At 45.8% G+C, this 25,380-nt stretch overlaps 1 protein-coding gene across 1 annotated transcript in view; it reads left to right on the top strand.

The window, feature by feature from the left end:
- ASB14 (ankyrin repeat and SOCS box containing 14) overlaps nt 1–25,380 on the top strand; it is a 141,743-nt gene that overhangs the window by 19,948 nt on the left and 96,415 nt on the right. The window contains exon 2 of the mRNA XM_078662379.1: nt 6,893–7,020. Within this exon, the coding sequence (XP_078518505.1) occupies nt 6,899–7,020 (122 nt within the window). The 5' untranslated portion in view covers nt 6,893–6,898. The remainder of the gene's footprint in view (nt 1–6,892; nt 7,021–25,380) is intronic.

A 25,380-nucleotide genomic window follows, 5' to 3' on the forward strand; every position in this document is an offset into this window, starting at 1 on the left:
TCGATTTTTGCGATTCGCACCGTTTGCGATCGCAAAATCCTTTGATGCATGTGCCTGATAGTCTTTCCCTACCTCGACGACTGTCTGTTGAAGGTAGCCTTGCCCCAGACTGTTGGCTCCCACCTCCAGACTTTAGCGGACCTCTTCCTTACTCTGGGGTTCACTATAAACGTAGCAAACACAGAGAGATGATCAACGGAGCGCTGAAACTTTTCAGACACTCACCCTCAGTCACAGATCTGGGTTTTATCCATCATCATTCTTTAGCTCACTTCACCACCTCAGTTTAGACCCAGCTATATGCAAATCAGTCTTGACCCTGTGCCTCATGGGAACAGTCCAGCCCGAACTGCCAAGCCAGGTCTTCCCTGAACCGGAAACAAGCATCATGGGACCGGTTTCTGAGTAACACCCTTCATCAGCCAGGCTAGCTTGACTCCAGAGGCGGTTGTTAGGTATGCTGGTCCGATTAGGTGGAGGGCCTTGTATGCTTGAGTGAGGAGCTTGAAGGTTATTCTTCTTATGATGGGATACCAGTGGAGATCGCTGAGGTCTTGGGTGATGTGGTTGTGACGGGGTATGTCTAGGATCATTCTTGCCTCGGCATTCTGGACGTTCTGGAGTTTGCAAAGTAGTTTCTTATTGATTACGGCATAGAGAGTGTTGCCGTAGTCCACTCTGCTTTTGAAATGGGCGTGTGTGATGGTTTTTCTGGATTCGGATGGGATCCATCTGAACGTTTTTTGGAGTATACAGAGGTGTTGAAGCCAGCTGAAAATAAGGCATTGATCTGGCAGTTCATCGTGAGTGATGAGTTTAGTATGATGTTGAGGTTTCGTGCATGGTCCAACGGGGTGGGGGTGTTCCTGAGGGCGGTCAGCCACCAGGTGTTGTTCCATGCGGAGGGCGTGGAACCAAGGATGAGGACTTCTGTTTTCTTGAAGTTGAGATTCAGGCAGCTCTTCTTCATCAAAGTGGCGATGGCTTTAATCCCTTCTTGGAAGTTGTGTCTGCTGATGTTGGGTTCTTTGGTGAGGGATAGGATGAGCTGGGTGTCGTTGGCGTAGGAGATGATATTGATCTTGTGGTTTCTGATGATAGTTGCAAGGGATGGGGCTGAGGGAGCACTTCTTTTCATTGTTTTTAACCTCCAATTCCTCAGGAAGTTCTTTGGATGGGGCGAATGTGAAATGACTACCATCTGCCATGTCCTTCACATGGATGACCGCATGGTGTCACTGATGCTTCCAAGAAGCTTATGGCCACACTATTGTTACAAAAAAAGCACAGGCAATATGTGATGTTTTGTGGATTTACTTTTTGCTTTCCCTACCACAGCCATGGTTTTCATTAAGGACTTGGCACCACTGTTGTGATCCCAAACAAGTTTTGACCACACCTGTTTCATATCCTATGACCCTCAAACCCATCAGGATAGCTAACATCCCACTTAGGCCCTGATTAGAAGTCAGTTGGAGCCAAATTACTGAATGGAATTCTACTCCTCCTGATTGTAAGCTGGCCCGTGTTCCAGCAAATGGTTTTCCTAAGTATTGGAACGGTGGACTCAATTTTACCGGATAGTAATTCCACCTGGAAAAATTGCATGAGGCTTTGGCTGCAGCCAAGCCTCTTTCCATTAGCTTCTCCTTCCCTTCCCTACTCCCCTCACCCCCCTCCTCCACCTGCCCCCACACAGAGGCTGCAGCATTAAACCCCATGAAACTGAGAATTCAGTGTAATTTTACAATTGGTAAATCCGGTCCCATACGGTTATTCCTTATTCCAAGGGGAATAGCACGGAACTGGTGATGGAGCACTGGGCCCTATAATGTTATCCCTTAGTCAAATCATCAAAGATTTTCCCCCATTGGTCGTATGAACCTTTGTTAGTTGACATGAAGCATAGAAAGGGAGAAAACATCAGCAATTCATTTCTAACATGTGAAGCCAATGTCATGTGTCTCCACAGAAAGGAACATAAATAGCTGAATATAGTTAAAGGGGTTTATTACAGTCTGCCAATCAACCCAGTATATCTGCAAACCAAAAATACGTTAATTAAATCCAGCAACAGGTAAGGTAGGCTGAAATATCTCAGTAGGTTAAGGCGCAATAGAATGACAAATCAAATTGCGATAATAGTATAAACCAAAATTAAAGCAAACAGGTGGTTCATAAAGAAACTTCTTTCCTCTCTTCTAAACATAGATCAAATATAGGATCATATATCAAGGGTCTCTAAATCTGGAGCATAAAGAAAGAAGGTGTCAGCAGGATCAGACTCCAGTAGAAGTACAACGAAAAAGGAAATACGTGTTTAGCATAACCTTCACAGTTGCAAGAATAGGGCAAGGAGAGAGGTGTACACCTCTCTTAGGGCCAGATGTAGGTAATTCCTATTTACCTACTCTTAAATACCGACTCATACCGAATCGGTATTTAAGAGTCGGTAAATAGGAAGGAGGCAGATGTAGGTAAAATATTACTGATTCTGTAAGAGTCGGTATTTACCGAATCTGTAAATACCGATTCGGTATTTCACATTGATTCCTATGGGCCTTGAAGCCCATAGGATTCAATGTGAAATACCGATTCGGTATTTACAGATTCGGTAAATACCGAATCCTGCAAGGGTGCAGGGGGTGTCACTTTGACACCCTCTAGCACCCCAAGTACAGGCATGTGTGCCATGTGGCACACAGACATGCCCTAAAGGCATGTCTGTGTGTCACATGGCATAGGTGTACATGCACAGATGTGCATGTACACTGGAATTCGGTATTTTACCACCCAATAGGATTGGGTGGTAAATTCCGACTCCTAAAGGGCCTGTGGCACTCTTTGAGGTGCCAGCTACATCTGGATTTACCGAATCGGTACATATACCGATTCGGTATTTTACCGAATCGGTACATTTACCAATTCGGTAAATTTACTGATTCGATAAAATTCGGGCCCCCTACATCTCAAAAACCAATTACCAGTCGGTAACGGCCGAAATCGGCCGTTACCGACCAGTAATTGGCGACCTACATCTGGCCCTATGTCTAAGGGGAATCTCTCCTAACTTTAACGAAAACACCAATTAATAAATAACATGAGATTAAGAAACATTCTTATCTTCTTCACACCGCCAGGGACCAATAGGAATACTACTTGAGTGCATCTGCAAATGGCTTCAGGTTCATATCATGTCAAACTGAAAATGTGGCTCCCAACCTTGAACATCTTGCCGTCCTGGTACATGATGAACAGAAGGCCTCTTTCAACCATTGTTTCTCCACGTTTACTGTCAAATTCCCCTTTCCCCTCTCTATCAGCAGTCTAATACAAAACACTAAGCCTTTTTCTAGCTAACATAAATCATCATAATCAACCTGCAAATAAAAGAGAAAACTCGCCGGTGAAGCAAAATGCAATTCGACCAAGGTCTGTAGTCAGGCTAACTTAAATCAAACATTTAATGTGCACTTGGAGTACATGGGTATACATGTACACGTATAGCCTTAGAAATGAATGCAAAACATGAATAAAAATACGTCTTCATGTTTAAACTGAATATTAGTGCACATATATATAACTCTCTAGTTCTACAGTGAATGTATTTCAGTAATGAGTTTAAATGTTTCATACACAGCAATAAAGTTAAGGCACACAGTAAACATAGCATCAAATGCACATATATAATTGCATTTCTATGGTGTGTAAGGGTGGAATCTAAACTGCACTGCTCCACTTGCAAGAAGTTACCCCCGTGCTAATGTAAATTTAGCATGCAGAGTTTGCACCCTGCCAGTATTGTGCAATTCGTAGTCATGGCCAAAGCTGGGAAAACAGATGGGGTCTCACTGAACCTCCAAGGTTGAAATCATTGGTGACAGGTCAGATTTAAAACTGTTTCAAGGACAGCTAGAAACTCTTGCAGGGTACTTTATATACCTGATGGCCACCACTTTTGTTCTTGAAGTAAATTACTACACTATTACAGTTGCCATTATATTTAAAGCGAGAGTATATAAAATGACATACAACTATGACAATAAGGAGTAATATGTTAGCTCGGGCAATTATTAGGAATGTGAATATGAATTGAATTCCTAACATTTTAATAATGATGAATTAGAGCCCATAATATATATTTTTCTGATCACTAAAGTGCACCTTTGCCCCACACACAACACCTCTTATCTTGTTTGCTAAAGTGAGAGCATCCGCCAGGGAGGAAAATGCATGACGTTATCCTATTCAGGATACTGTTGAGTGCAGAGTTCATAACTATGACAGTTATAACCGATAGAATAGCCTCCAAGATTTACGCTTTTGCATCTTGCATGTTTTTTGTGTCTGCTGTTACGATACTATAGAGACTGCAGTGCTCACAATTGGTGAGATGGCTTTCCTTTCCAGGACAATGTGTCCAGGGTATATACGACTGTTACCTTTCTTCATTACTTGTATTTGCTTCTCTCCATGTTTACACGTATCTCAAGGGACAGTGAACCAGAGGAGTGTGTCAGTATGTGTGTTGCTTGGATCGATGTAATCACCCCGCATACTACGACACATTTGTAAACCATTAATAGTGGATTTATGGACAATTAGTGTAGGGCATTATCCTCACACTTAGGAGAACAGAGGTTTGTTAATTATAGGTCCTGAGGAAAGTCACAAGACCCATCTCGGGCTTAGAGGGCTGAAACATGTAGACCCCTTTGATTGAGATGTAGGGGACCAGTAATTTACCCCTATTGGTATCTTTCTTGCTTTTGAACTTACCCAAGTACCCATAGATTGAATACATTGCACCAGGATACTTGAGGTAATTTTAGATATAACACAGATCCCACTAGCAATACCCCTGGTAAGAGAACCCTCCTTTGAAAGGCATAGACCTCCAGGTGCTCTGGGTGAGCGCTCGATGATAAAGCATGCCAGTAGAGCATTCTAGTTAGTGAAAGTCCTTTTAAAACCCTAAGAAATTATCCCGTTAGGAGAGGTGAATAGAAGTTTCACACCCCATTGATTATCTCATTGCTTGGTGTGACTAGACGTGCGTTCTGTGCACTTGGTGTGACCCAGACGTGGGTCCCCTGCACACTGCACCACTGGAACAATGCAGTATCCAACTGATGAGACCTAAAAACAGTGATAAGCGATATTGGGTTGCTTGTGTTCTGTTTCAGGCAGACCTGTGCTGGCAGTTTGGGCTGAACTGTTATGATTGAAGTTGAGTCAAGACTGAATTGCATATGGCTGGGTCCAAACAAAGGTGGTATTGTGTGAAAATTATCAATGGCCTGGGAGGCAACCCAAAGCAATGACCAGTGCCTGAGACTAATTCAAGCATTCCATCCATCATTTTGTGTATACTGGTTTAGAATAAAGGCTATATGTAAAATCCATGAAACAAAACACAGATTTACCACAAGTAACTCTAATGGGATATATGTCTTGTACCTGTGCAAATCCAATGCCTTGCCAATGGAAACTTACCCATCATTTCCATCTGACCACCACTATTTTAAGGTACATCTACTGCAAACAGTGCAAGTTGACCTACAGTATTAATTTCCCACTGCATGTGCCAGAGCTATCATTGTCATTAAAAGTTAGTACAGTGTTTTTAATATGCTGGGAAACCTCCAGGCATGTTAGTAGGCTAGCTGTGTGGGTCCTAGAAATGTACCCCCGCTATGAGGGTTCATTTAGAATGCCACATTTGCTGATAGAATTTCATCCAGTAGTGACAATAGTGGGTTTTCAGCCTGAGTGTTTCTTCAGTACAGAAGCTACTTCCATGATGAATGCAGCAACTTTTGTGGACAAAATTTGAATATCTTGGTGGAAAACCCTTACATTTGGTACACCATCTTCCACCCTGTCGTACATGAATGAATTATAACACACTGATAGACGAAAACTCCATCACCCAAACTCTTTTATTTCTTAAAAAGGCTGTTCCGTTAATTAAATTCGCTGTACATGCACACTTGGTTAAAATTGACACTAACAGTACATGCAAGTCAGAGTTTTGTTTTGTGCGCGTGGCAACCGTATCGTGAGGGAACCGTTCTCTTCAATGGCAAAGTTTGACACAACCTGAATAAAAATGTTAGTAATAATAACTTGAATGAAAAACAATTAACCATTTTATTAAATATATTTATTAGCTGCTTTGGGGGTGCATCCTTGTGAGCACCATACACTTTAAAAAAACAAATCAAGGACTATCAAGTGGGAGGCCGCATGTGATAACTGTGAAATTTACAAACTTTAGATAACGATCTGGAAAGCCAAAACACTACTAAAGAAGCAAGAACACCTAAAGAAACAGCACAAAGAGGAGAATCGAACGCCTGTGTCTCTCAGATAGATGGCAACTGACTTTCCGTGTTTGCTAACTGATCATTGGTATGTGGGTTCGTTTCTATCTTTGGTGAAGAGCAAGACACCCATTAGCCAAATAACACCAAATAGCTCACTGAAACATATTGACTGTCTATGCATCATTTACCCCATCTTTGATATTTCCAGGAATGGGGGCATTTCGACGAGCAAATCTCCAAAATGTTCACTAATGGTGAATACAACGACTTCAGTTGTGTATTCAGGAGTTGTGCTTGCAGCACAACAATTTTTTGCAGTTTATTGCAATCAAATATTTTAACAAAAAATGGGGGCATTTTATTTGTAAATTAGTGATTAGATAATTCAGAATAAATGTTTACTTTCACAACAAGTATCATGAAGATTTATGCTCTAAACTTGAAATTTGCATTATACACAGTTGCCATGTGAAGCTGTGACCTGTTTCTGTAGAACTACACTCTTGCATAGAAATTGCAGTAAATTGATTCTGTTTGTTGCTTTTTGTCCTTTTTTGTAATAGAAATCTATGATGGAAACTTCTTCAAGTGACGACCTTGATGACGCTATTGCTACTCAGTATGCGATTCAACAAAGTCTGATGGATATTCACAAGCAATACTGTATCGCTAATACACTAGAAGCTAATAGGTAATGTATCATTGTGAGATGTACTGAACTTATGCTACAGGGTTGTAAAACAATATGGTGTCATTTTAGAGGGTCCAAAGTAGACTCATGAGATTGACAATGTTCTAGTACTTACGGTGTGATTGGTGAATTCCACTTGGTGTGACCACATACAACAGGTCGGTGAATACAATTGAATTTAGAAATCCTAACATGCTGCCTTAAGTTGCATTTCCATTAAAACGCTATGGTTCAGTTTAGTGTGTGTCGATGTGTTTCGGTCAGGTAAATCAGCCAGTGAGATTTCTCAATGCTGTGTGATAAAACATTTTAAAATCTTAACATTGCATAGATACTAGATGCATTCACCATCAACCAGCCAATGCTATCAGCATGATGTTTTAGTTGGTGTCTATAGACAACATATGAAAATGCATGAAAATATTTTCAAATAATTAAGATGCAGTCTTTCTCTCTGAAACAGAATCTTTTAATGGCTATGTAACATATGGCAGTGTGAGATTCCTAAATCACATTATAAAACAATGGGGCATATTTATAAGCTCCAGGGCTCATTTTTTGATGCTCCAGTGGCACAGTGTGCTGGGCCATATTTAAAAGACCACGCAAAACCACTTTGCTTGGCTTTACAACGCCTTGAAAATATGGCCCTCTTTCACGCAGTATTATAGCCTTATAGCCCGCCGTAGCGGGCAATACCGGCTATTAAAGGCTCACTGAATCGGCGAGGGACTTTAAAGAGACAGCGGGACTTTAATAGCCGGTAAAGCCCTGCTACGAAGGGCTATAAGGCTATTAGAACATTCTGCCACTAGAGGGCAGAATGTTCTAACAAATTTAAAAAAGGGTTCTCGAAGCTCGAGGGGATATAAATCCCCTCGAGCTTCGAGAAGACTTTGTAGAACATTGGAATGTTGCTCTGCGGGCCTTTACCGGCCCGTAGAAGTAGGGAGCACTCCATTGTCTGCAATGGAGCTCCCAACATTCCAATGTTCTAATCTGCGTTAAAGGGGCGTGTCATGGGTGTTGCAGTGGGTGTTCCTGCACAACACCCATGGCTTTTTAAGGGGTCCGTAGGTCGCACGCTACTCCACCATTCCAGCGTGTATACCCTAAGAGCATCATGGTTAATGCAGTTTTCTTGACAGCGGGTACGCTTTTCAAAAGAATCGAAGTGTAATTGCAAGGTTGCAGGCCAACTCTGGACACCGGTGTTTCAGGATTATTGTCCTTCATCAGCAGAGTGTAGGGCGGTTTTCAGGGGTTGCTGTGCAGGCTGCCAAAGTGTTCTCAGGTATGGTACCTCTCCAGGCGCGTAGGGCGTTACCTCAGCTCGTCAGCTGAAAGGCTCAAGGGAGCCGTGTTAAATAAGGGGTCCGTAGGTCGCACGCTACTCCACCATTCCAGCGTGTATACCCCAAGAGCATCATGGTTAATGCAGTTTTCTTGAAAGCGGGTACGCTTTTCAAAAGAATCGAAGTGTAATTGCAAGGTTGCAGGCCAACTCTGGACACCGGTGTTTCAGGATTATTGTCCTTCATCAGCAGAGTGTAGGGCGGTTTTCAGTGGTTGCTGTGCAGGCTGCCAAAGTGTTCTCAGGTATGGTACCTCTCCAGGCGCGTAGGGCGTTACCTCAGCTCGTCAGCTGAAAGGCTCAAGGGAGCCGTGTTAAATAAGGGGTCCGTAGGTCGCACGCTACTCCACCATTCCAGCGTGTATACCCCAAGAGCATCATGGTTAATGCAGTTTTATTGAAAGCGGGTACGCTTTTCAAAAGAATCGAAGTGTAATTGCAAGGTTGCAGGCCAACTCTGGACACCGATGTTTCAGGATTATTGTCCTTCATCAGCAGAGTGTAGGGCGGTTTTCAGGGGTTGCTGTGCAGGCTGCCAAAGTGTTCTCAGGTATGGTACCTCTCCAGGCGCGTAGGGCGTTACCTCAGCTCGTCAGCTGAAAGGCTCAAGGGAGCCGTGTTAAATAAGGGGTCCATAGGTCGCACGCTACTCCACCATTCCAGCGTGTATACCCCAAGAGCATCATGGTTAATGCAGTTTTCTTGAAAGCGGGTACGCTTTTCAAAAGAATCGAAGTGTAATTGCAAGGTTGCAGGCCAACTCTGGACACCGGTGTTTCAGGATTATTGTCCTTCATCAGCAGAGTGTAGGGCGGTTTTCAGGGGTTGCTGTGCAGGCTGCCAAAGTGTTCTCAGGTATGGTACCTCTCCAGGCGCGTAGGGCGTTACCTCAGCTCGTCAGCTGAAAGGCTCAAGGGACCCGTGTTAAATAAGGGGTCCGTAGGTCGCACGCTACTCCACCATTCCAGCGTGTATACCCCAAGAGCTTCATGGTTAATGCAGTTTTCTTGAAAGCGGGTACGCTTTTCAAACGAATCGAAGTGTAATTGCAAGGTTGCAGGCCAACTCTGGACACCGGTGTTTCAGGATTATTGTCCTTCATCAGCAGAGTGTAGGGCGGTTTTCAGGGGTTATATATACATATATATCCCTTGCCCTAAGAACTTCTGGAACCGCTGTAAAAGTCATCTGCCTGAAATAACACCCCGACTCATGGAACATAGTGAACATTGATGTGTTGCATACGCTAGGATTAGTAGAATGAATGGAAGATTAAAAGTTGAATGATAGAATGAGATAGAGTGAGAAAACATAGGAGTGAATGTGTAAGTGTGATTGCAGTGTGGTCGTTACTGGGTAGGTCTCTATGTAGTGAGATTAATTCCTTTTTTGCACTTTATTATCAGATCTGGACCTGCTTTTTATGCTCCAAAGTATATCATGTGAAACCTAAGGATAATTTACCTCTCATCTTTTTATATTTAAAAAAAATTATTGTGTGATATCAATTACAAGAAAAATAAAAACATATATTTTCCTAATACATCTTTGGTGGAGCCTACTTGAATTGACCATGTTGCTTGCTGTGTACTGTGTTAGCCTTTAGTTTAATCACCCCAGTTTATATATCATTTGGACCCTCTAGCAAGGGCCATTATATCCCTAGGCAGGGTGTTCTCGTCTGTTCTAATTATGGTTTTCAGGGGTTGCTGTGGAGGCTGCCAAAGTGTTCTCAGGTATGGTACCTCTCCAGGCGCGTAGGGCATTACCTCAGCTCGTCAGCTGAAAGGCTCAAGGGAGACGTGTTAAATAAGGGGTCCGTAGGTCGCACGCTACTCCACCATTCCAGCGTGTATACCCCAAGAGCATCATGGTTAATGCAGTTTTCTTGAAAGCGGGTACGCTTTTCAAAAGAATCGAAGTGTAATTGCAAGGTTGCAGGCCAACTCTGGACACCGGTGTTTCAGGATTATTGTCCTTCATCAGCAGAGTGTAAGGCGGTTTTCAGGGGTTGCTGTGCAGGCTGCCAAAGTGTTCTCAGGTATGGTACCTCTTCAGGCGCGTAGGGCGTTACCTCAGCTCGTCAGCTGAAAGGCTCAAGGGAGCCGTGTTAAAAAAGGGGTCCGTAGGTCGCACGCTACTCCACCATTCCAGCGTGTATACCCCAAGAGCATCATGGTTAATGCAGTTTTCTTGAAAGCGGGTACGCTTTTCAAAAGAATCGAAGTGTAATTGCAAGGTTGCAGGCCAACTCTGGACACCGGTGTTTCAGGATTATTGTCCTTCATCATCAGAGTGTAGGGCGGTTTTCAGGGGTTGCTGTGCAGGCTGCCAAAGTGTTCTCAGGTATGGTACCTCTCCAGGCGCGTAGGGCGTTACCTCAGCTCGTCAGCTGAAAGGCTCAAGGGAGCCGTGTTAAATAAGGGGTCCGTAGGTCGCACGCTACTCCACCATTCCAGCGTGTATACCCCAAGAGCATCATGGTTAATGCAGTTTTCTTGAAAGCGGGTACGCTTTTCAAAAGAATCGAAGTGTAATTGCAAGGTTGCAGTCCAACTCTGGACACCGGTGTTTCAGGATTATTGTCCTTCATCAGCAGAGTGTAGGGCGGTTTTCAGGGGTTGCTGTGCAGGCTGCCAAAGTGTTCTCAGGTATGGTACCTCTCCAGGCGCGTAGGGCGTTACCTCAGCTCGTCAGCTGAAAGGCTCAAGGGAGCCGTGTTAAATAAGGGGTCCGTAGGTCGCACGCTACTCCACCATTCCAGCGTGTATACCCCAAGAGCATCATGGTTAATGCAGTTTTCTTGAAAGCGGGTACGCTTTTCAAAAGAATTGAAGTGTAATTGCAAGGTTGCAGGCCAACTCTGGACACCGGTGTTTCAGGATTATTGTCCTTCATCAGCAGAGTGTAGGGCGGTTTTCAGGGGTTGCTGCGCAGGCTGCCAAAGTGTTCTCAGGTATGGTACCTCTCCAGGCGCGTAGGGCGTTACCTCAGCTCGTCAGCTGAAAGGCTCAAGGGAGTCGTGTTAAATAAAGGGTCCGTAGGCCGCATGCTACTCCACCATTCCAGCGTGTATACCCCAAGAGCATCATGGTTAATGCAGTTTTCTTGAAAGCGGGTACGCTTTTCAAAAGAATCGAAGTGTAATTGCAAGGTTGCAGGCCAACTCTGGACACCGGTGTTTCAGGATTATTGTCCTTCATCAGCAGAGTGTAGGGCGGTTTTCAGGGGTTGCTGTGCAGGCTGCCAAAGTGTTCTCAGGTATGGTACCTCTCCAGGTGCGTAGGGCGTTACATCAGCTCGTCAGCTGAAAGGCTCAAGGGAGCCGTGTTAAATAAGGGGTCGTAGGTCGCACGCTACTCCACCATTCCAGCGTGTATACCCCAAGAGCATCATGGTTAATGCAGTTTTCTTGAAAGCGGGTACGCTTTTCAAAAGAATCGAAGTGTAATTGCAAGGTTGCAGGCCAACTCTGGACACCGGTGTTTCAGGATTATTGTCCTTCATCAGCAGAGTGTAGGGCGGTTTTCAGGGGTTGCTGTGCAGGCTGCCAAAGTGTTCTCAGGTATGGTACCTCTCCAGGCGCGTAGGGCGTTACCTCAGCTCGTCAGCTGAAAGGCTCAAGGGAGCCGTGTTAAATAAGGGGTCCGTAGGTCGCACGCTACTCCACCATTCCAGCATGTATACCCCAAGAGCATCATGGTTAATGCAGTTTTCTTGAAAGCGGGTACGCTTTTCAAAAGAATCGAAGTGTAATTGCAAGGTTGCAGGCCAACTCTGGACACCGGTGTTTCAGGATTATTGTCCTTCATCAGCAGAGTGTAGGGCGGTTTTCAGGGGTTGCTGTGCAGGCTGCCAAAGTATTCTCAGGTATGGTACCTCTCCAGGCGGGTAGGGCGTTACCTCAGCTCGTCAGCTGAAAGGCTCAAGGCAGCCGTGTTAAATAAGGGGTCCGTAGGTCCCACGCTACTCCACCATTCCAGCGTGTATACCCCAAGAGCATCATGGTTAATGCAGTTTTCTTGAAAGCGGGTACGCTTTTCAAAAGAATCGAAGTGTAATTGCAAGGTTGCAGGCCAACTCTGGACACCGGTGTTTCAGGATTATTGTCCTTCATCAGCAGAGTGTAGGGCGGTTTTCAGGGGTTGCTGTGCAGGCTGCCAAAGTGTTCTCAGGTATGGTACCTCTCCAGGCGCGTAGGGCGTTACCTCAGCTCATCAGCTGAAAGGCTCAAGGGAGCCGTGTTAAATAAGGGGTCCGTAGGTCGCACGCTACTCCACCATTCCAGCGTGTATACCCCAAGAGCATCATGGCTTTTTGACACTGCCCCAGATTTACAAAAATTGGTAAATCTGAGGCAGCATCAAAAACTAATTCCTTTCAAGGGGAGGCATTAAAGTGGTGCAACAAGGTAGAATACCCTTATTTCTCCTCTTTTTTGCTCTTTCTATATGTACTGAATTCTTCAGCACACATAGAAGGAGCAAAACGCTATTAATTATTGTTTTTGTGCAGGAAGGTTTCTGTTCCTGCACAAATACAATCCTCCCTGCAATGCCTGTACCCTTGCACCATGGCGCACGGGTGCCTGCTTTGGCACACAGCTGCAGTTTTTGCACCGGCCCAGGGGAGAGTTCAGGGGTGAGCCGTATTCCTGTAAATACGGAGCATCCCTACATGTTTAAAATGACGCCGCTCGGTACAGCAAAATTGCTTGCGGCGCAGTGCTACGCCATGTCATTGTAAATATCCCCCAATGCGGGACTACTTAAGCAAAAAGTAAAGATTGAAAAACTATTCATAGACAGGCTTTGAAGATATTTCGGATGTATGACGTTACAACGCACACTTTTACAACGCATACCTTTACAACGCATTTTTTACAACGCATACTACATTTACAACGCATACCATTACAACGTATTACATTACTTTGCATGTTTGGTAAGTATTGGATAGTGTAGGGGTAAAATGTACTATTCTAACTCCAGGGGGTGCAATAGTAGGGTAAGTGTTGGATAGTGTAGGGGTAAAAATTACTACACTAACTCCAGGGACTGCAACAGTAGGGTAAGTGTTGGATAGTGTAGGGGTAAAAATTACTATTCTAACTCCAGGGGGTGCAACAGTAGGGTAAGTGTTGGATAGTGTAGGGGTAAAATTTACTATTCTAACTCCAGGGGGTGCAATAGTAGGGTAAGTGTTGGATAGTGTAGGGGTAAAAATTACTATTCTAACTCCCGGGGGTGCAACATTAGGGTAGGTGTTGGATAGTGTAGGGGTAAAAATGACTATTCTAACTCCAGGGGGTGCAATAGTAGGGTAAGTGTTGGATAGTGTAGGGGTAAACATTACTATTCTAACTCCAGGGGGTGCAACAGTAGGGTAAGTGTTGGATGGTAATGGTATGCGTTGTAATGGTATGCGTTGTAATGACTGAGTTGTAATGACATACGTTGTAGTGGTGTGCGTTGTAGTGTCACGCGTTGTAATGGTTGCGTTGTAAATGCATGCGTTGTAATGGATGTTGCGTTGTAAAAGTTTTGTTGTAATGGTAGTGCGTTGTAAAAGTTGCGTTGTAAAGGTTGTTTCCCAGATATTTCAGTTCCACTAGTTGACATTTAGGGTAAACAATGTTGCACTTGCGCCCGCAAATCCCCAATTGTGATTCACACTATGTGGATCTCTAGGTCTGCAGTTAACCGTTCAGTGTGAGACGGGGTGGAGAAAAAAGTTTTTTCCTATTTTCATGAGAGGTGGCATTGGTAATAGGGAGAGCACCCATACTGGGTTGACTCTGTGGTATATACGTATAGGGCCAATGCTTTCCCCAAACTTGTTGACTTCTAAAAGTTCCCCACAGAAGGTGTCCATAAATTGTGGAGCAAATGCCATTCTTTTCACGGATGCACGGGAAGAAATTTCTTCACACTGAAAAATATTTCCAAGTGAAGGAATAAGGGACAATTGTACCAAAGCGCATTTACCCTAATCATGTAGATTAGCCATGGCATTAGAGGCATCACATGGTGAATGCTGCTTGAGTATGTGTGAGGGCTCTGTTAATCAGAGAAATTCAGGCGTCCTAGTAAAGCATTAGCCAAATTTACAACTGCCTAGATGTCTGCATGCTTTTAGACTTAGGTTCTTAAAGAAGGAACATTAAAATCACAAATCCTGACAAAATGTGGATGGTAAATAACTGAAAGCTAGAGTTTGTGAGTGAGGGTAAATAAAACATCACATGACAACTAACAGCAGTTGACACAACAATTAACGTTATCAACCACAACGAATTCATTGCAGACACATACAACTTTGGGGATGTTTAGGCAGCAAAATGCTTCCAGTGGAAGCCGTTTGTATTTGAGAATGATGTCAAGATACCCAGGGCGGTGGCAGATGTCATATTTTTTAGGGTAGTGCAAAGTTTTTACCAAGCGAGCAAAGTCTCAATCAAATTCTAAGTATTGGTTTACACCTAGTTGTCAGAGCTTACATTTTTTCCAATCAGGCTTGCAATATCTCATCATAAGTGATATTTGGTGTTGAAAATGGCGGTGCTGCTTTCTCGCGAGTTAAACAAAAATTTATTGTCAATTTCAAAAACGATGGGCAGAAAACCCACATGGTGAGTTGTGTTAATATTCACGAGCAGTACAAGAAGTTGCCCTGGGTGGCTTGGTGCTGGATACGTAAAGCTAGGTTTGTAATCAATAAAGGCAACCAGAAATGCAGAACAAAGTCTAGCACAGTAAGCCTAAGGATCAATTTGAATACTTAAATAAGATGTGAGGCAGGTGAATGTTGGAATATTGAACCACGTGAGGGTAGCGAATCGAGGACTTGTTCAATAGGTTTAAGGCATAATGGGAGGCGATGTTGCAGTAGCCTTTCTTGCTCAGTAGTAAGGCATTAATCAGGGTTTGGCAAAGTCGAAGGAGAGGTGCACTTTATAGATTTTGAGCATGTTGTGTTAAGCAGAATTGGTGGCTAAGGTAATGAGGTTGGAAAGACTCTTGTCTCTGTTGAAAAGAACCATTCAGGCTTTGGACTGATGAGAGTTTTGGTTTACAATGATGAGACAGAGGCAAAAGATGACACATTTTTGTGTGAAATGTAATGTTGCATATAACCCTCACCATCAACTCCATCACCAGTGGGCATGTTGCAGGGTTAACTGCTTGGCCCTTTACTTTTTTTTTCTATACTACATAGCTTGGTAGCATTTGTTTCTTCTCTGGTTTCTCATGCCTACACAGATGATAACAAAATCTTCTTCCCTTTTCCAATGTTTAATCATGTCCTTCATGATCATGTCTCTGACTGTGTCCCAGTCATCCCGCTCTTGATGGCTCTCTACTCTCTCATGCTGACCTTACTCCATAAGCTAGAAATGTTTTTTTTTTAACTTTATTTATGCTTTTTTGAAATACAGAGACTTAGACATAGAAAATCATGTGACATTAGAGCCAGAAGAGCATTTACATAAGCACATATCCAATGAATCAATTGCATAGGGTGACTTCCTTCCATTAGTACCTCCACATATCAGCAGTAGCACAAGAGTCATGGCATAGTAGCTTAAGTCTTTCAACAGGGTAAAAATTGTAGCACACATAGTCTGCCATCTCATCCACGAGTCATAATCCAGAAGACATTATATCTATATCATCAAGGTAATTCTAGATGAGGCGTAATCCCCGCACTGTCAGTTACTGTGAGTGTCATGAGTCATAATAGGCAAGTAATCATTGCATTCCTATAGCACATAACTCGTTAGACATGTTCCCGCCCTCCACTGCCAAGAGTTACGCTGGGTGTTAGTATATTCAAGGAACGTTAGCTTCCCCATTCCCATCTATATCTGCAATGGCCTGTGTCTCAGCTCGCTCCAATAGATATGCCTGTAGTGGACCCCAGATATCTCTAGGCCTGCACATCGTTGGCAGCAGTTCCGCGTGTACCATGTGTTGTTCCTGACAGTGTATAACATCTGAAAGCCAATCCTCGAATTTCGGTGCCCTGCCCCGCCCCCAGCGGCAGGCCACTCTACGCTTGGCCAGCAGCAGTTTAATGTCCAGTAGCTTCCGGTGTGTTTTTGGTATCTGTCTGGTGTGTCCCAATAGCATAGTAAGCGGATCCCTATCAAATGTGTGGTTTAGCATTGCCTGCTGAGCCGTGTGTACCTGCGTCCAGTATTCCCACACTCCAGGACATTCCCATGCTAAGTGCAGGAATCCCGCTCCTTCCGCCTTACACCGTGCACACCTGTCGTCCTCCGACAAATGAAATCGGAGTTTCATGGCTGGTGTATAGTACAGCCTCTGTAAAAACTTATAATGGATCATCTTAAGTCGGCAGCTTGCTGAAATGTTAGCTGTCATGCCACAACAGTAATTCCATTGCGCCTCCGTTATTTCGCATCCCATATCCTCACTCCATCGTCTGCAAGCATTGCTATTGGTCCCCTGCCTCTGTGCCCTCACGCCCCTATAAATGCCCGATACTATATGCCTAGCGGTCGTTGAGCACAGCATCCCATGTAATGGGAGCGTGATGTCGGGTTTGGTCGGGTAATCCGGTAGCACCCCCTTCAGCCCTTGAGTCAAGCGTAAATAGTAAAATATATCTAGTGGGGTAGGTTGGATCTCCCGTAACAATTACTCTTTGCTGCGAAGTTGCCCGTCTGCAAACAAGTCCCCCCATTGAGCTAATTTAAGTCTCTTGCACAGAACCTGAAATCCTGGCTCCTGTAGCAAAGGCATCTTAGGATGGTATTTCAGTGGCATTCGTGGCGAGTATAGTAGTTTTAATTGTAATGTTTTCATTATTCGCTTCCAGGCATCTATTGTGCACGACACAGTGGTAAGCGGCGTGTCTATGGCCTCCACAGGGCAATGTAAAAGGCCAGCCGGCGGAAGTGGGTGTGCTATCCAGTCCTCCGCTGCCAGCTGTGGCATATACGGCGTCGGTGCCATCCACGTAATGCGCCTGTGCGCTCATATAATATACTTCAAAATCTGGCACATCAAGCCGCCCTTATCATATGGTTGCGTTATGACAGTCCACTTCAGGCGTGGCTGTTTGCCGCCCCAGAACAAACGCAACAGCTCCGATCGCAGCGTTTTAAAAAAAAAGCACCTGGAAAGTAGGGTATGTTGAGGAACAGGTACAAAAAACGGGGCAATACCATCATCTTAATCAGTGATGCTCTGCCCGCCATAGAGATTGGCAATGATATCCACCGCATCACATCATTTGCCAATTTGGTAATAGCTGTGCCATAGTTCAGCCGAAGCATCTTCTCCCTGTCCTTAGAGACTTGTATTCCCAAATATCGGAGGTCCGAGCTGCACCATTCTAATGGGTAATCCAGCGGGAACTCTTTCACTGCAGTAGTGAGCGAAAAAAATTGCGACTTGCCCCAATTTATTCGTATTCCTGATATCCTGCCAAACACCAAGAATTCGCGCAGCAATGGGTTAAGATTTGTTTGGGGATCCGCAACATAAAGCGTCATGTCGTCTGCATACAGTGACAACCCTATTTGTCGCTGAAAACACTTGAACGCACTTTCCTTATGGAGCTGTCTTATACGGCAAGCCAGTGGTTCAACCGCGATAGCAAACAGCAGAGGGGAAAGTGGACACCCCTGCCGGGTGCATCTCGTTATCGATATCTGCGGTGATAACCGCCCATTAATGAGGACCTTGGCAGTGGGTTGTGTGTAAAGCAGCTGAATCCATGATATAAATGTCTTGGGGAACCCCATTCTGCTCAACACGGAAAATAAATAAGGCCATTCGACCGAGTCGAATGCTTTAGTAGCATCCAGGAAGACCGCCGCCACTGGGAAGTCTGGCGCTATAGTCTGAATCAGCGAGAAAAGGGTACGCAGATTGTGAGTTGTGGCTCGTCCGGGAACAAACCCAGCTTGGTCGGGGAGTACTATCCTGGTCACAAGTAGTGAAAGCCGCGTGGCGAGCACCTTAGCCAATATTTTGGCATCGCAGTTGATGAGGGACAGTGGGTGATAGGAATCGCAGTCTGTGGGATCTTTCCCCGGCTTGAGGAGCGAAGTAATAACCCCCTCCCGCATTGAGCCGGGCAGCACCCCTATCTCTAGCGACTCCTCAAAGACTTCCTTGAGTACTGGGGCCATTATGTCAATATATTGCTTATAGAACTCTGCAGGTGGCCCATCGCTTCCGGACGCCTTGCCATTGTTCAGGGACATTATTGCTTCCTTGATCTCGTCCAGCTCGAAAGGAGCTCCAAGAAATGCCCTGTGCCCATCGCTTAGCCAACACAATGCTCCGTCATCTAAAAACATCCCGTACCCTTCCGCTGTCTGTCCCTGTGTTGTGTATAGCGCACCATAATGCTTCTGGAATGCACTCAATGTCCCCTTAGTGTCCTAATAAGTCCTGCCATTCTTCATGTGTACCTCTAATACCGTAGTTCCGAATCGAGGGCTCCTAGTAAGTTCCGCTAATGCTCGCCCCGGTCTCTCACCCTCACAGTACCTTCGAGCCACCCAGTGCTTCCCCATGAATTTAGCCTCCCTTGCCGCCTCTTCTTCAAACTTTGGTAACGTGGCCCTAAAATCCTTATGTGCCCGTCCATCTCTGCATCCAACCATCAGCGCTTCCAGCTGCTTCAGTTCTTGCTCTAATTTACGTATGGAGCCTCGTATGTCGCGCAGTACTCCAAAACTCTTGGAAATGCAATAGCCTCTAATCATAACTTTGAACGCTTCCCATATAACCTCTACACTCTCCTCAGATCCCTTGTTGCATGGGAAGAATGCAGCTATTTCTTCGCCTAGTTCTGTCTTGAACACTTCATCTAATAATGCTGTGGGCTGTAGCCTCCATGAGGGCCGAGCTCCAGCCAGACCTGGTATATGTATTTGCACCAGCACAGGGCAATGATCTGAGTATGTTCTGGCCAAATGTAAGGCGTTACCTATATCTGTGCAGAGTCCTCTAGACAGAAGACAGTAATCGAGACGAGCCCAAGTGTTAGTATTAGATGTGAAATGTGTTCCCTCTCTGCGCGCGGGATGCAAGAATCGCCAGCTATCTACTAGTCCACCCTCTTCAATAATCCCCTGCATTACATCCCTAGATTTTTTATGATATTGTGTACAGCCATCCGCTCTATCCAAAGTAGGTGACATAGCCACATTGAAATCTCCACCCCAAATTATGTGCATTGAGCCTATGTTGACAATTTTCCCCCACAACACTGAGAAGAATTCCGGCGTGTCTACGTTTGGCGCATAACAATTGACAGTGGTGACCGTGTCAGTACCAAGTCTGCCCCATGCTATGGCATATCTACCTTATGTATCGCTAATATTCCCAAGCAGCGAAAAGGGGAGTGATTTTTCTACCAATATGACAGTGCCCCTGGCATAGGATGAGTAGGAAGAAAACACTCTTACCGTTGCCCATCTACTAGCAAATGTGTGACTCAGGCGTGGTGCTAAATGAGTCTCCTGCAACAATGCTACGTGAATTTGCTGACGTTCCAAGTAAGCCATGACCTATCTGCCCTTCCTAGCATCATTAAGACCCCGTATATTCCAAGAGAGCACTTGTAAATGGGACATTCTCCTGTCTTCAGCCATGCCCTGCTACAGGGAATATAGACAGCTCCGCTAAGAACTTCGTCTCCCCTATGCCATGATAGATCTGTGAGTGGCTGTGTATCCGGACCTGTGCTATGCTCGGTGCTCTGTAGTCACTGACTTCCCCCGCCCCTCCCTCCTCCCACTGACATTCCCCAACTCTGTCAGACTACCCTACCCCACCCACCCCATCCCTACCCCAACTCTCAATGCATATCAGCAGAACAATAGCCCAACTGCAACGGGCCCCACATCTCCCCTCCCTCCCACTGGAGCAACCCAATCTTGCCATAGAAATCTACCCACCCCCCTCCCTCCAGTACTCCCGTAATAAAGCCAACAGTACCTAAGAAGAATGGTCCATCGCGGGGGTATGCCCATATGGGAAGATATATAGGAAGCGCACATCCGCTTCTCCCCCCCCCCCCCTAGCCTCAGTTCCTGTACCGCCCTTGGGTTCAGCCGGGGAGGGATAACGGTCCCTGGAATACATTACCACTGGGATGGCAAACTGAATCCAGCCAGGATGTGACTTATGTCCTGAGTTCGTAGTGCCCCACAAAGTCCATCGGCCCTGCATTACAGCAAATCGCTAATTATGCCATCCGTGTATCTGCTCAAGCGTCCTCATCAGCCTCCGGTGGATCCTCTTCTCGTGCAGTCTCTCGGCCACCTCCCCCCTGCTGCGCTCTTCTCACAGATTTTAGATAATCCTCCACATGCTGTGGATTTGTGAAGAATCTCTGCTTCCCCTGGTGCGTCACTCGAAGTTGTGCCGGGTATAACAGTGCGTAGTCTATTTGAGCAGCTCGTAACTTCTTCTTAACCTCCAGACATGTTCGCCTCTCCTCCTGCACAAGTGGGGTGAAGTCTGGGTAAATTGAAAAGGATACACCATTATATGTCAGAGTCTGTTTGGTGCGGGCTGCCCTCAGTGCCACGTCGTGGTCACGGTAATTCAATAAGCGCTATGATGGGCCGCGGTGGAGTACCAAGCTTAGGTACAGGTCCCAATGATCGATGTGCCCGTTCCACTATGAATTGTGCCGAAAAGGCCTCCGCCCCAATGGACGTCTGGAGCAGTTTCTCAATATAGATCTCCATCCTGCCCGTGTCTGTGGACTCCGGAATGCCCGTAACGCGGATGTTATTGCGTCGGCTACGGGTTTCCAAATCCTCATTTTTAGCCGCTATGACGCATAGCAAATTATCCATTCAAGCTAGCTGGGTCGTATGAGACGCGGTAGTATCATCATTGTCCGATATGCGTTGTTCAGTTGCTTTGATACGCTCCTCATGTTGGTCTACCTTATGTATCAGCGCGTCCAGTCTGGAGGACATGCGATCGACTTTATCAACCACCGTGGCAAACCCTTGTCGCATCTCTTGCAATATTTGTTGCATGTCTAGACCCGTTGGGTGGGGAGAGCTGCCCCTCGCCCCATCCGTCCCAGTCATGTCGGCATTCGTCGCCAGTGTCTTTGGCGCTTTTTTGGCCGCCTCAAAGGTGAGTTTCGGCTGACGGCTGTCAGGTTTTCCCCTTATGCCACTCACTAACCAGCTCGTCGAGGGGTATCCAAGTGTGCTTGTAGTCGTCACGATAGGTGGTATCTGTTGTATGTTAAGCTCTTACGGGTCCTCTTCTCTTCGTCGCAGTTAAAATCCGTCGACGCTGTAACTTCCAGTGGCCCTTCAGTGCTCCAAGTCCTTCTATGGAGATCCTACTCCGCTCAAACCGAACACACTGGACACAGCACGTACTCTATGGCCGCCAAGCAGGGCACCAACACTCATAGGGTCTTCCCAGCACACTCCGTCTCTCACACCACCCCCACTTTCTCCAGTCACAGGGCAGGATCGGCAGGTCTAGGCTCAATCTGGGTGTTGTCCTCTGTCCCAGCGCACTATATGTCCGCCCTTTAGTTCAGGGCCTCAGACCCCCTCTCATGCAACAGGTCTCCTCCTGGCAGTCCCGTGCCCAAGAGGGGAGAATGCGTGCAACAAAGTCATCCGCTGCCACTCACCGTCTGGCTCGGCATACCATGTGGCTGTCTCCCCCGCTCCGTCGGGTGTGCGATGGCCTGCGCGCAGAGGGGAAGGGTCTGGGAGTGAGTCGCAGGGCAATGGCCGCGCAGGTCAGTGCAAGTGGCGATATACTGCAGTAGCCCGCATTAGGCGCCGCCAGTGTCACCATACATCCATCCCCTTAGGCCCACACTTCTCTGTGTGCAGCCGGATTGTCGCTGGTTCCCCACTGCTCCGGTAGTTCTGTGTGAGATGCACCGATATTACCCCCCTCGTCGTCTCCTCATGTTTTACACAGCCGTGCCTTTACATTCACCAGTGCAACCGCCGTCGATGTGGACCTCGTAGCAGTGTCCTGAGCACCCTCTGCCCGACACCATCCACCAGCGTGCGGTTTCTCACAGCTCCAGACCTCCGACCTTGGCGTGTTTGCTCCGCCGGGCGAGCCCCCACCTTCACCAGCAAACAGGCAGTCGGTAGTTTTTCGGGGCAGCCCCGCCAGCACACCTGAGCAACTTCGCGCTCGTGTACTGCTAGCCGGACCTCCCGCGTATCGGTATGTGGCAGGCGGGGAGTTGGGGGGGGGGGCGGGGGCATCTCACCAGCCCCGATGTCCGAAGGGTCCGGCGTCCCAGCGTCCGCGGTGCAGCCCGTTAGATCAGGCCCACCACCTCGTGGCAATCCCCGGGCTATCCCAGCTTCGGGAGCCGCCTCACCTCACTCCAGGAGCTCCAGCGCTAGCCCCAGGGGACCGTATCTCACTCTCTCCCGAAGGCTAGGACGTAGCAGCTTTGACCGAGTCTGGGGGGACCACTCAACCTACAAAAAATGTCATTTGGGATCAGGTACCTCCCAGCTGTACAGGAAAAATGCAGGATATATGTTCCAGAGAACAGGAGCCTCACCACAAGGCGGCCATTCTGTGTGCGCGCCCCCTAGCGCCCTCCATAAGCTAGAAATGTTGATATAAATTACAACCTATTATCCACCTGGAAACCTCAAAAACAACTGCAGCTCCTGCTGCTAGGGATAATGTATCACCTCTTAATCAGTTACTGCATGCTTGCACAGCGCCAAGATGCTCCCTTCGGAGCGAACGTCTGCGCTTTATAAATACCCACAAATATCAAATATCAAAATATCAAATGGCGCTCTTACATGCAAGCAGTGCATTCCTAGCCACTTTCCTTGTTAAAAGGCTCCATGAGCCGCCCCAAGCTGATGAGTTTTGGAACGACTGCACGCTATGAGCGGGATTATACCTGAGAAAATTGGCAGCATGTCCAGCAACCCGTAAATATTTTCTACTGATGAGGGAGGAATCCTGAAACAATGTTGTCTAGAGATACGATTTCGAAAGACGGCATTAGCTGAAAAATTATATGAACTTTGTGTAAAAAAAGAAAAAATTATAAAAAGAAAAAAATGGGTAATGGCGCTGTTACATGCAAGCGGTGCATTCCTACCCACTTTCACTGCTGCTAGACACCAACCACTGAATATCTGTAAATTCTGCCCTGACATCCGTGCCATATGGACAAATTCATTGATCTCTGCAATATTTCGTAGCATGCTCCTTTGCAGTTTATTAGTAGGACTCCTCTGCTATTCATTTCCCTCACTGGATAAGGTTATACAGTTCAACACTAGGAATCGTATGGCTTCACTATGACATCCCCAGGTGCACAATCATGGGCAGGCCAAGAAAGTTACCCCTTTGATCTCCCTAAAAAGTTGAAACATCATCCTTTGAAGCACCGCCGCCACAGAGGCTAACACAAAAGGCATCCTTACAAACCTGTAACATCAAAATGGAGTACTAAAATTTCACTGAGTGAGACCATGAGCTTGAATTATGCTGCCAAAAAGCAATATCCATGTACAGCCGTGCCCCCAAAAAACACCATGCCTTCCACTCACCTGGCATACTTTGACAAGCTCTAGTGCCAAAACATCGCAGTTTTTGTCCTTTGTAGGGCCTGATTCAGCAAGCATTTTGCACAACTAAGTATAACCTAGGTGGGAAAACAGTGGCATTTAGGTAACTGAACATGATTCAGAATTTTCTTTCTAAATAATTTACAGGTGTGTTTGCGGGCATGTCATAGCAGGGGTACCTGTTAAATGTACTCATAATTCTTTTGCAAGCTGTTTCCCACCCTGAAAACAAACACTAAGCCATTTAGTCCTATCAGTGGCAATTGTTAGTTTGTCATCAGGGTGAGAAAAGGGAGGTAATACTTCCTAAATGGAAGGATGCCTAAGTAAAATGGGTTTTTCCATGGGTAAATACAGTGAAAAATGACCGCAACGCCGGGCGACGCTCTCCCTGCTCCTCATGGGCTCCTCCACCGGGAACATAACTCTCAGAGATGAACTTTAGTAAGTAACTTTTTTACCAGGATTAACCTAGTGACTGTATTCGGCCTGCACTCCATCACAGTCAGCCTGAACTTGTGACTTTCAACCGGTCTTGCACAACCAGATTACTGCGTGTGGCGTTTGTGCTTTTAGGTGTTATACTTCCCTTAAATCTTTGAAATGGCAAATCCCCGATTAAACTGACTGGATTTTTCATCGTTTTGGTGTCAAAATAATGTATGCAATTTTATTCTATTTTTCCAAATTTGTGTGAGATTTTTCTTGTGTTGTATTTTCACTTTATTACTGTTTAAGTGCTGCATAAACATTTTACACTTTACCTCTAAATTAACCCTAGCCTCTTTTGTGCCAAGCTAGCAAAGGGTTAATTAAACACAGATTGATTAGTGATTTTCGTAGGTTAACTCTGACAAGTATTGTGCCTGTTGCTTGAGTAGGGCTCACTCCTCCCTCAAAAAACAGCCCGATTACTTACAGTGTGTATCTTACCAACGTTTTCGTTTGCTCTGATTTTATGGGGTTTGGGAAATATCTGTATATATAGGCCATGAAGTGCATATGAACTACAGTTGAGGTATATTATGCCTGAGGTCCATGCATTTTTTCAGCTATGTTAGGAAAGGATGAATATTAGCAATCCTGGAAATCTTTGTTTTTCATAGTTTTGCAGGCACACACCTCAGAATGACTAAGAATACCCAAAACATCTGAAATCTGTTCCACAGAAAGATGTGGTCTGTCTCCCATGCTTTGAAATCTTCAGTTCAGGCTGGACTGGGAGCACAGAGCAGCCCTGGCAATTTTGTGTGGTCAGTTCCTGAAGTGGGGGTGCAAATGTGAAGCACTACTACTTTTGTTACTTGGGGCAATAATGCAGCACAGCTGAAATAAACGGTTCCCAGTAACAAAACTGGCCCCCACCGCTGCAAAACCGGCCCCCACCCTACCAACCTCTCGGGAA

This window comes from Lissotriton helveticus, chromosome 9 (genome assembly GCF_964261635.1).
Source record: "Lissotriton helveticus chromosome 9, aLisHel1.1, whole genome shotgun sequence".
Classification (NCBI taxonomy): domain Eukaryota; kingdom Metazoa; phylum Chordata; class Amphibia; order Caudata; family Salamandridae; genus Lissotriton; species Lissotriton helveticus.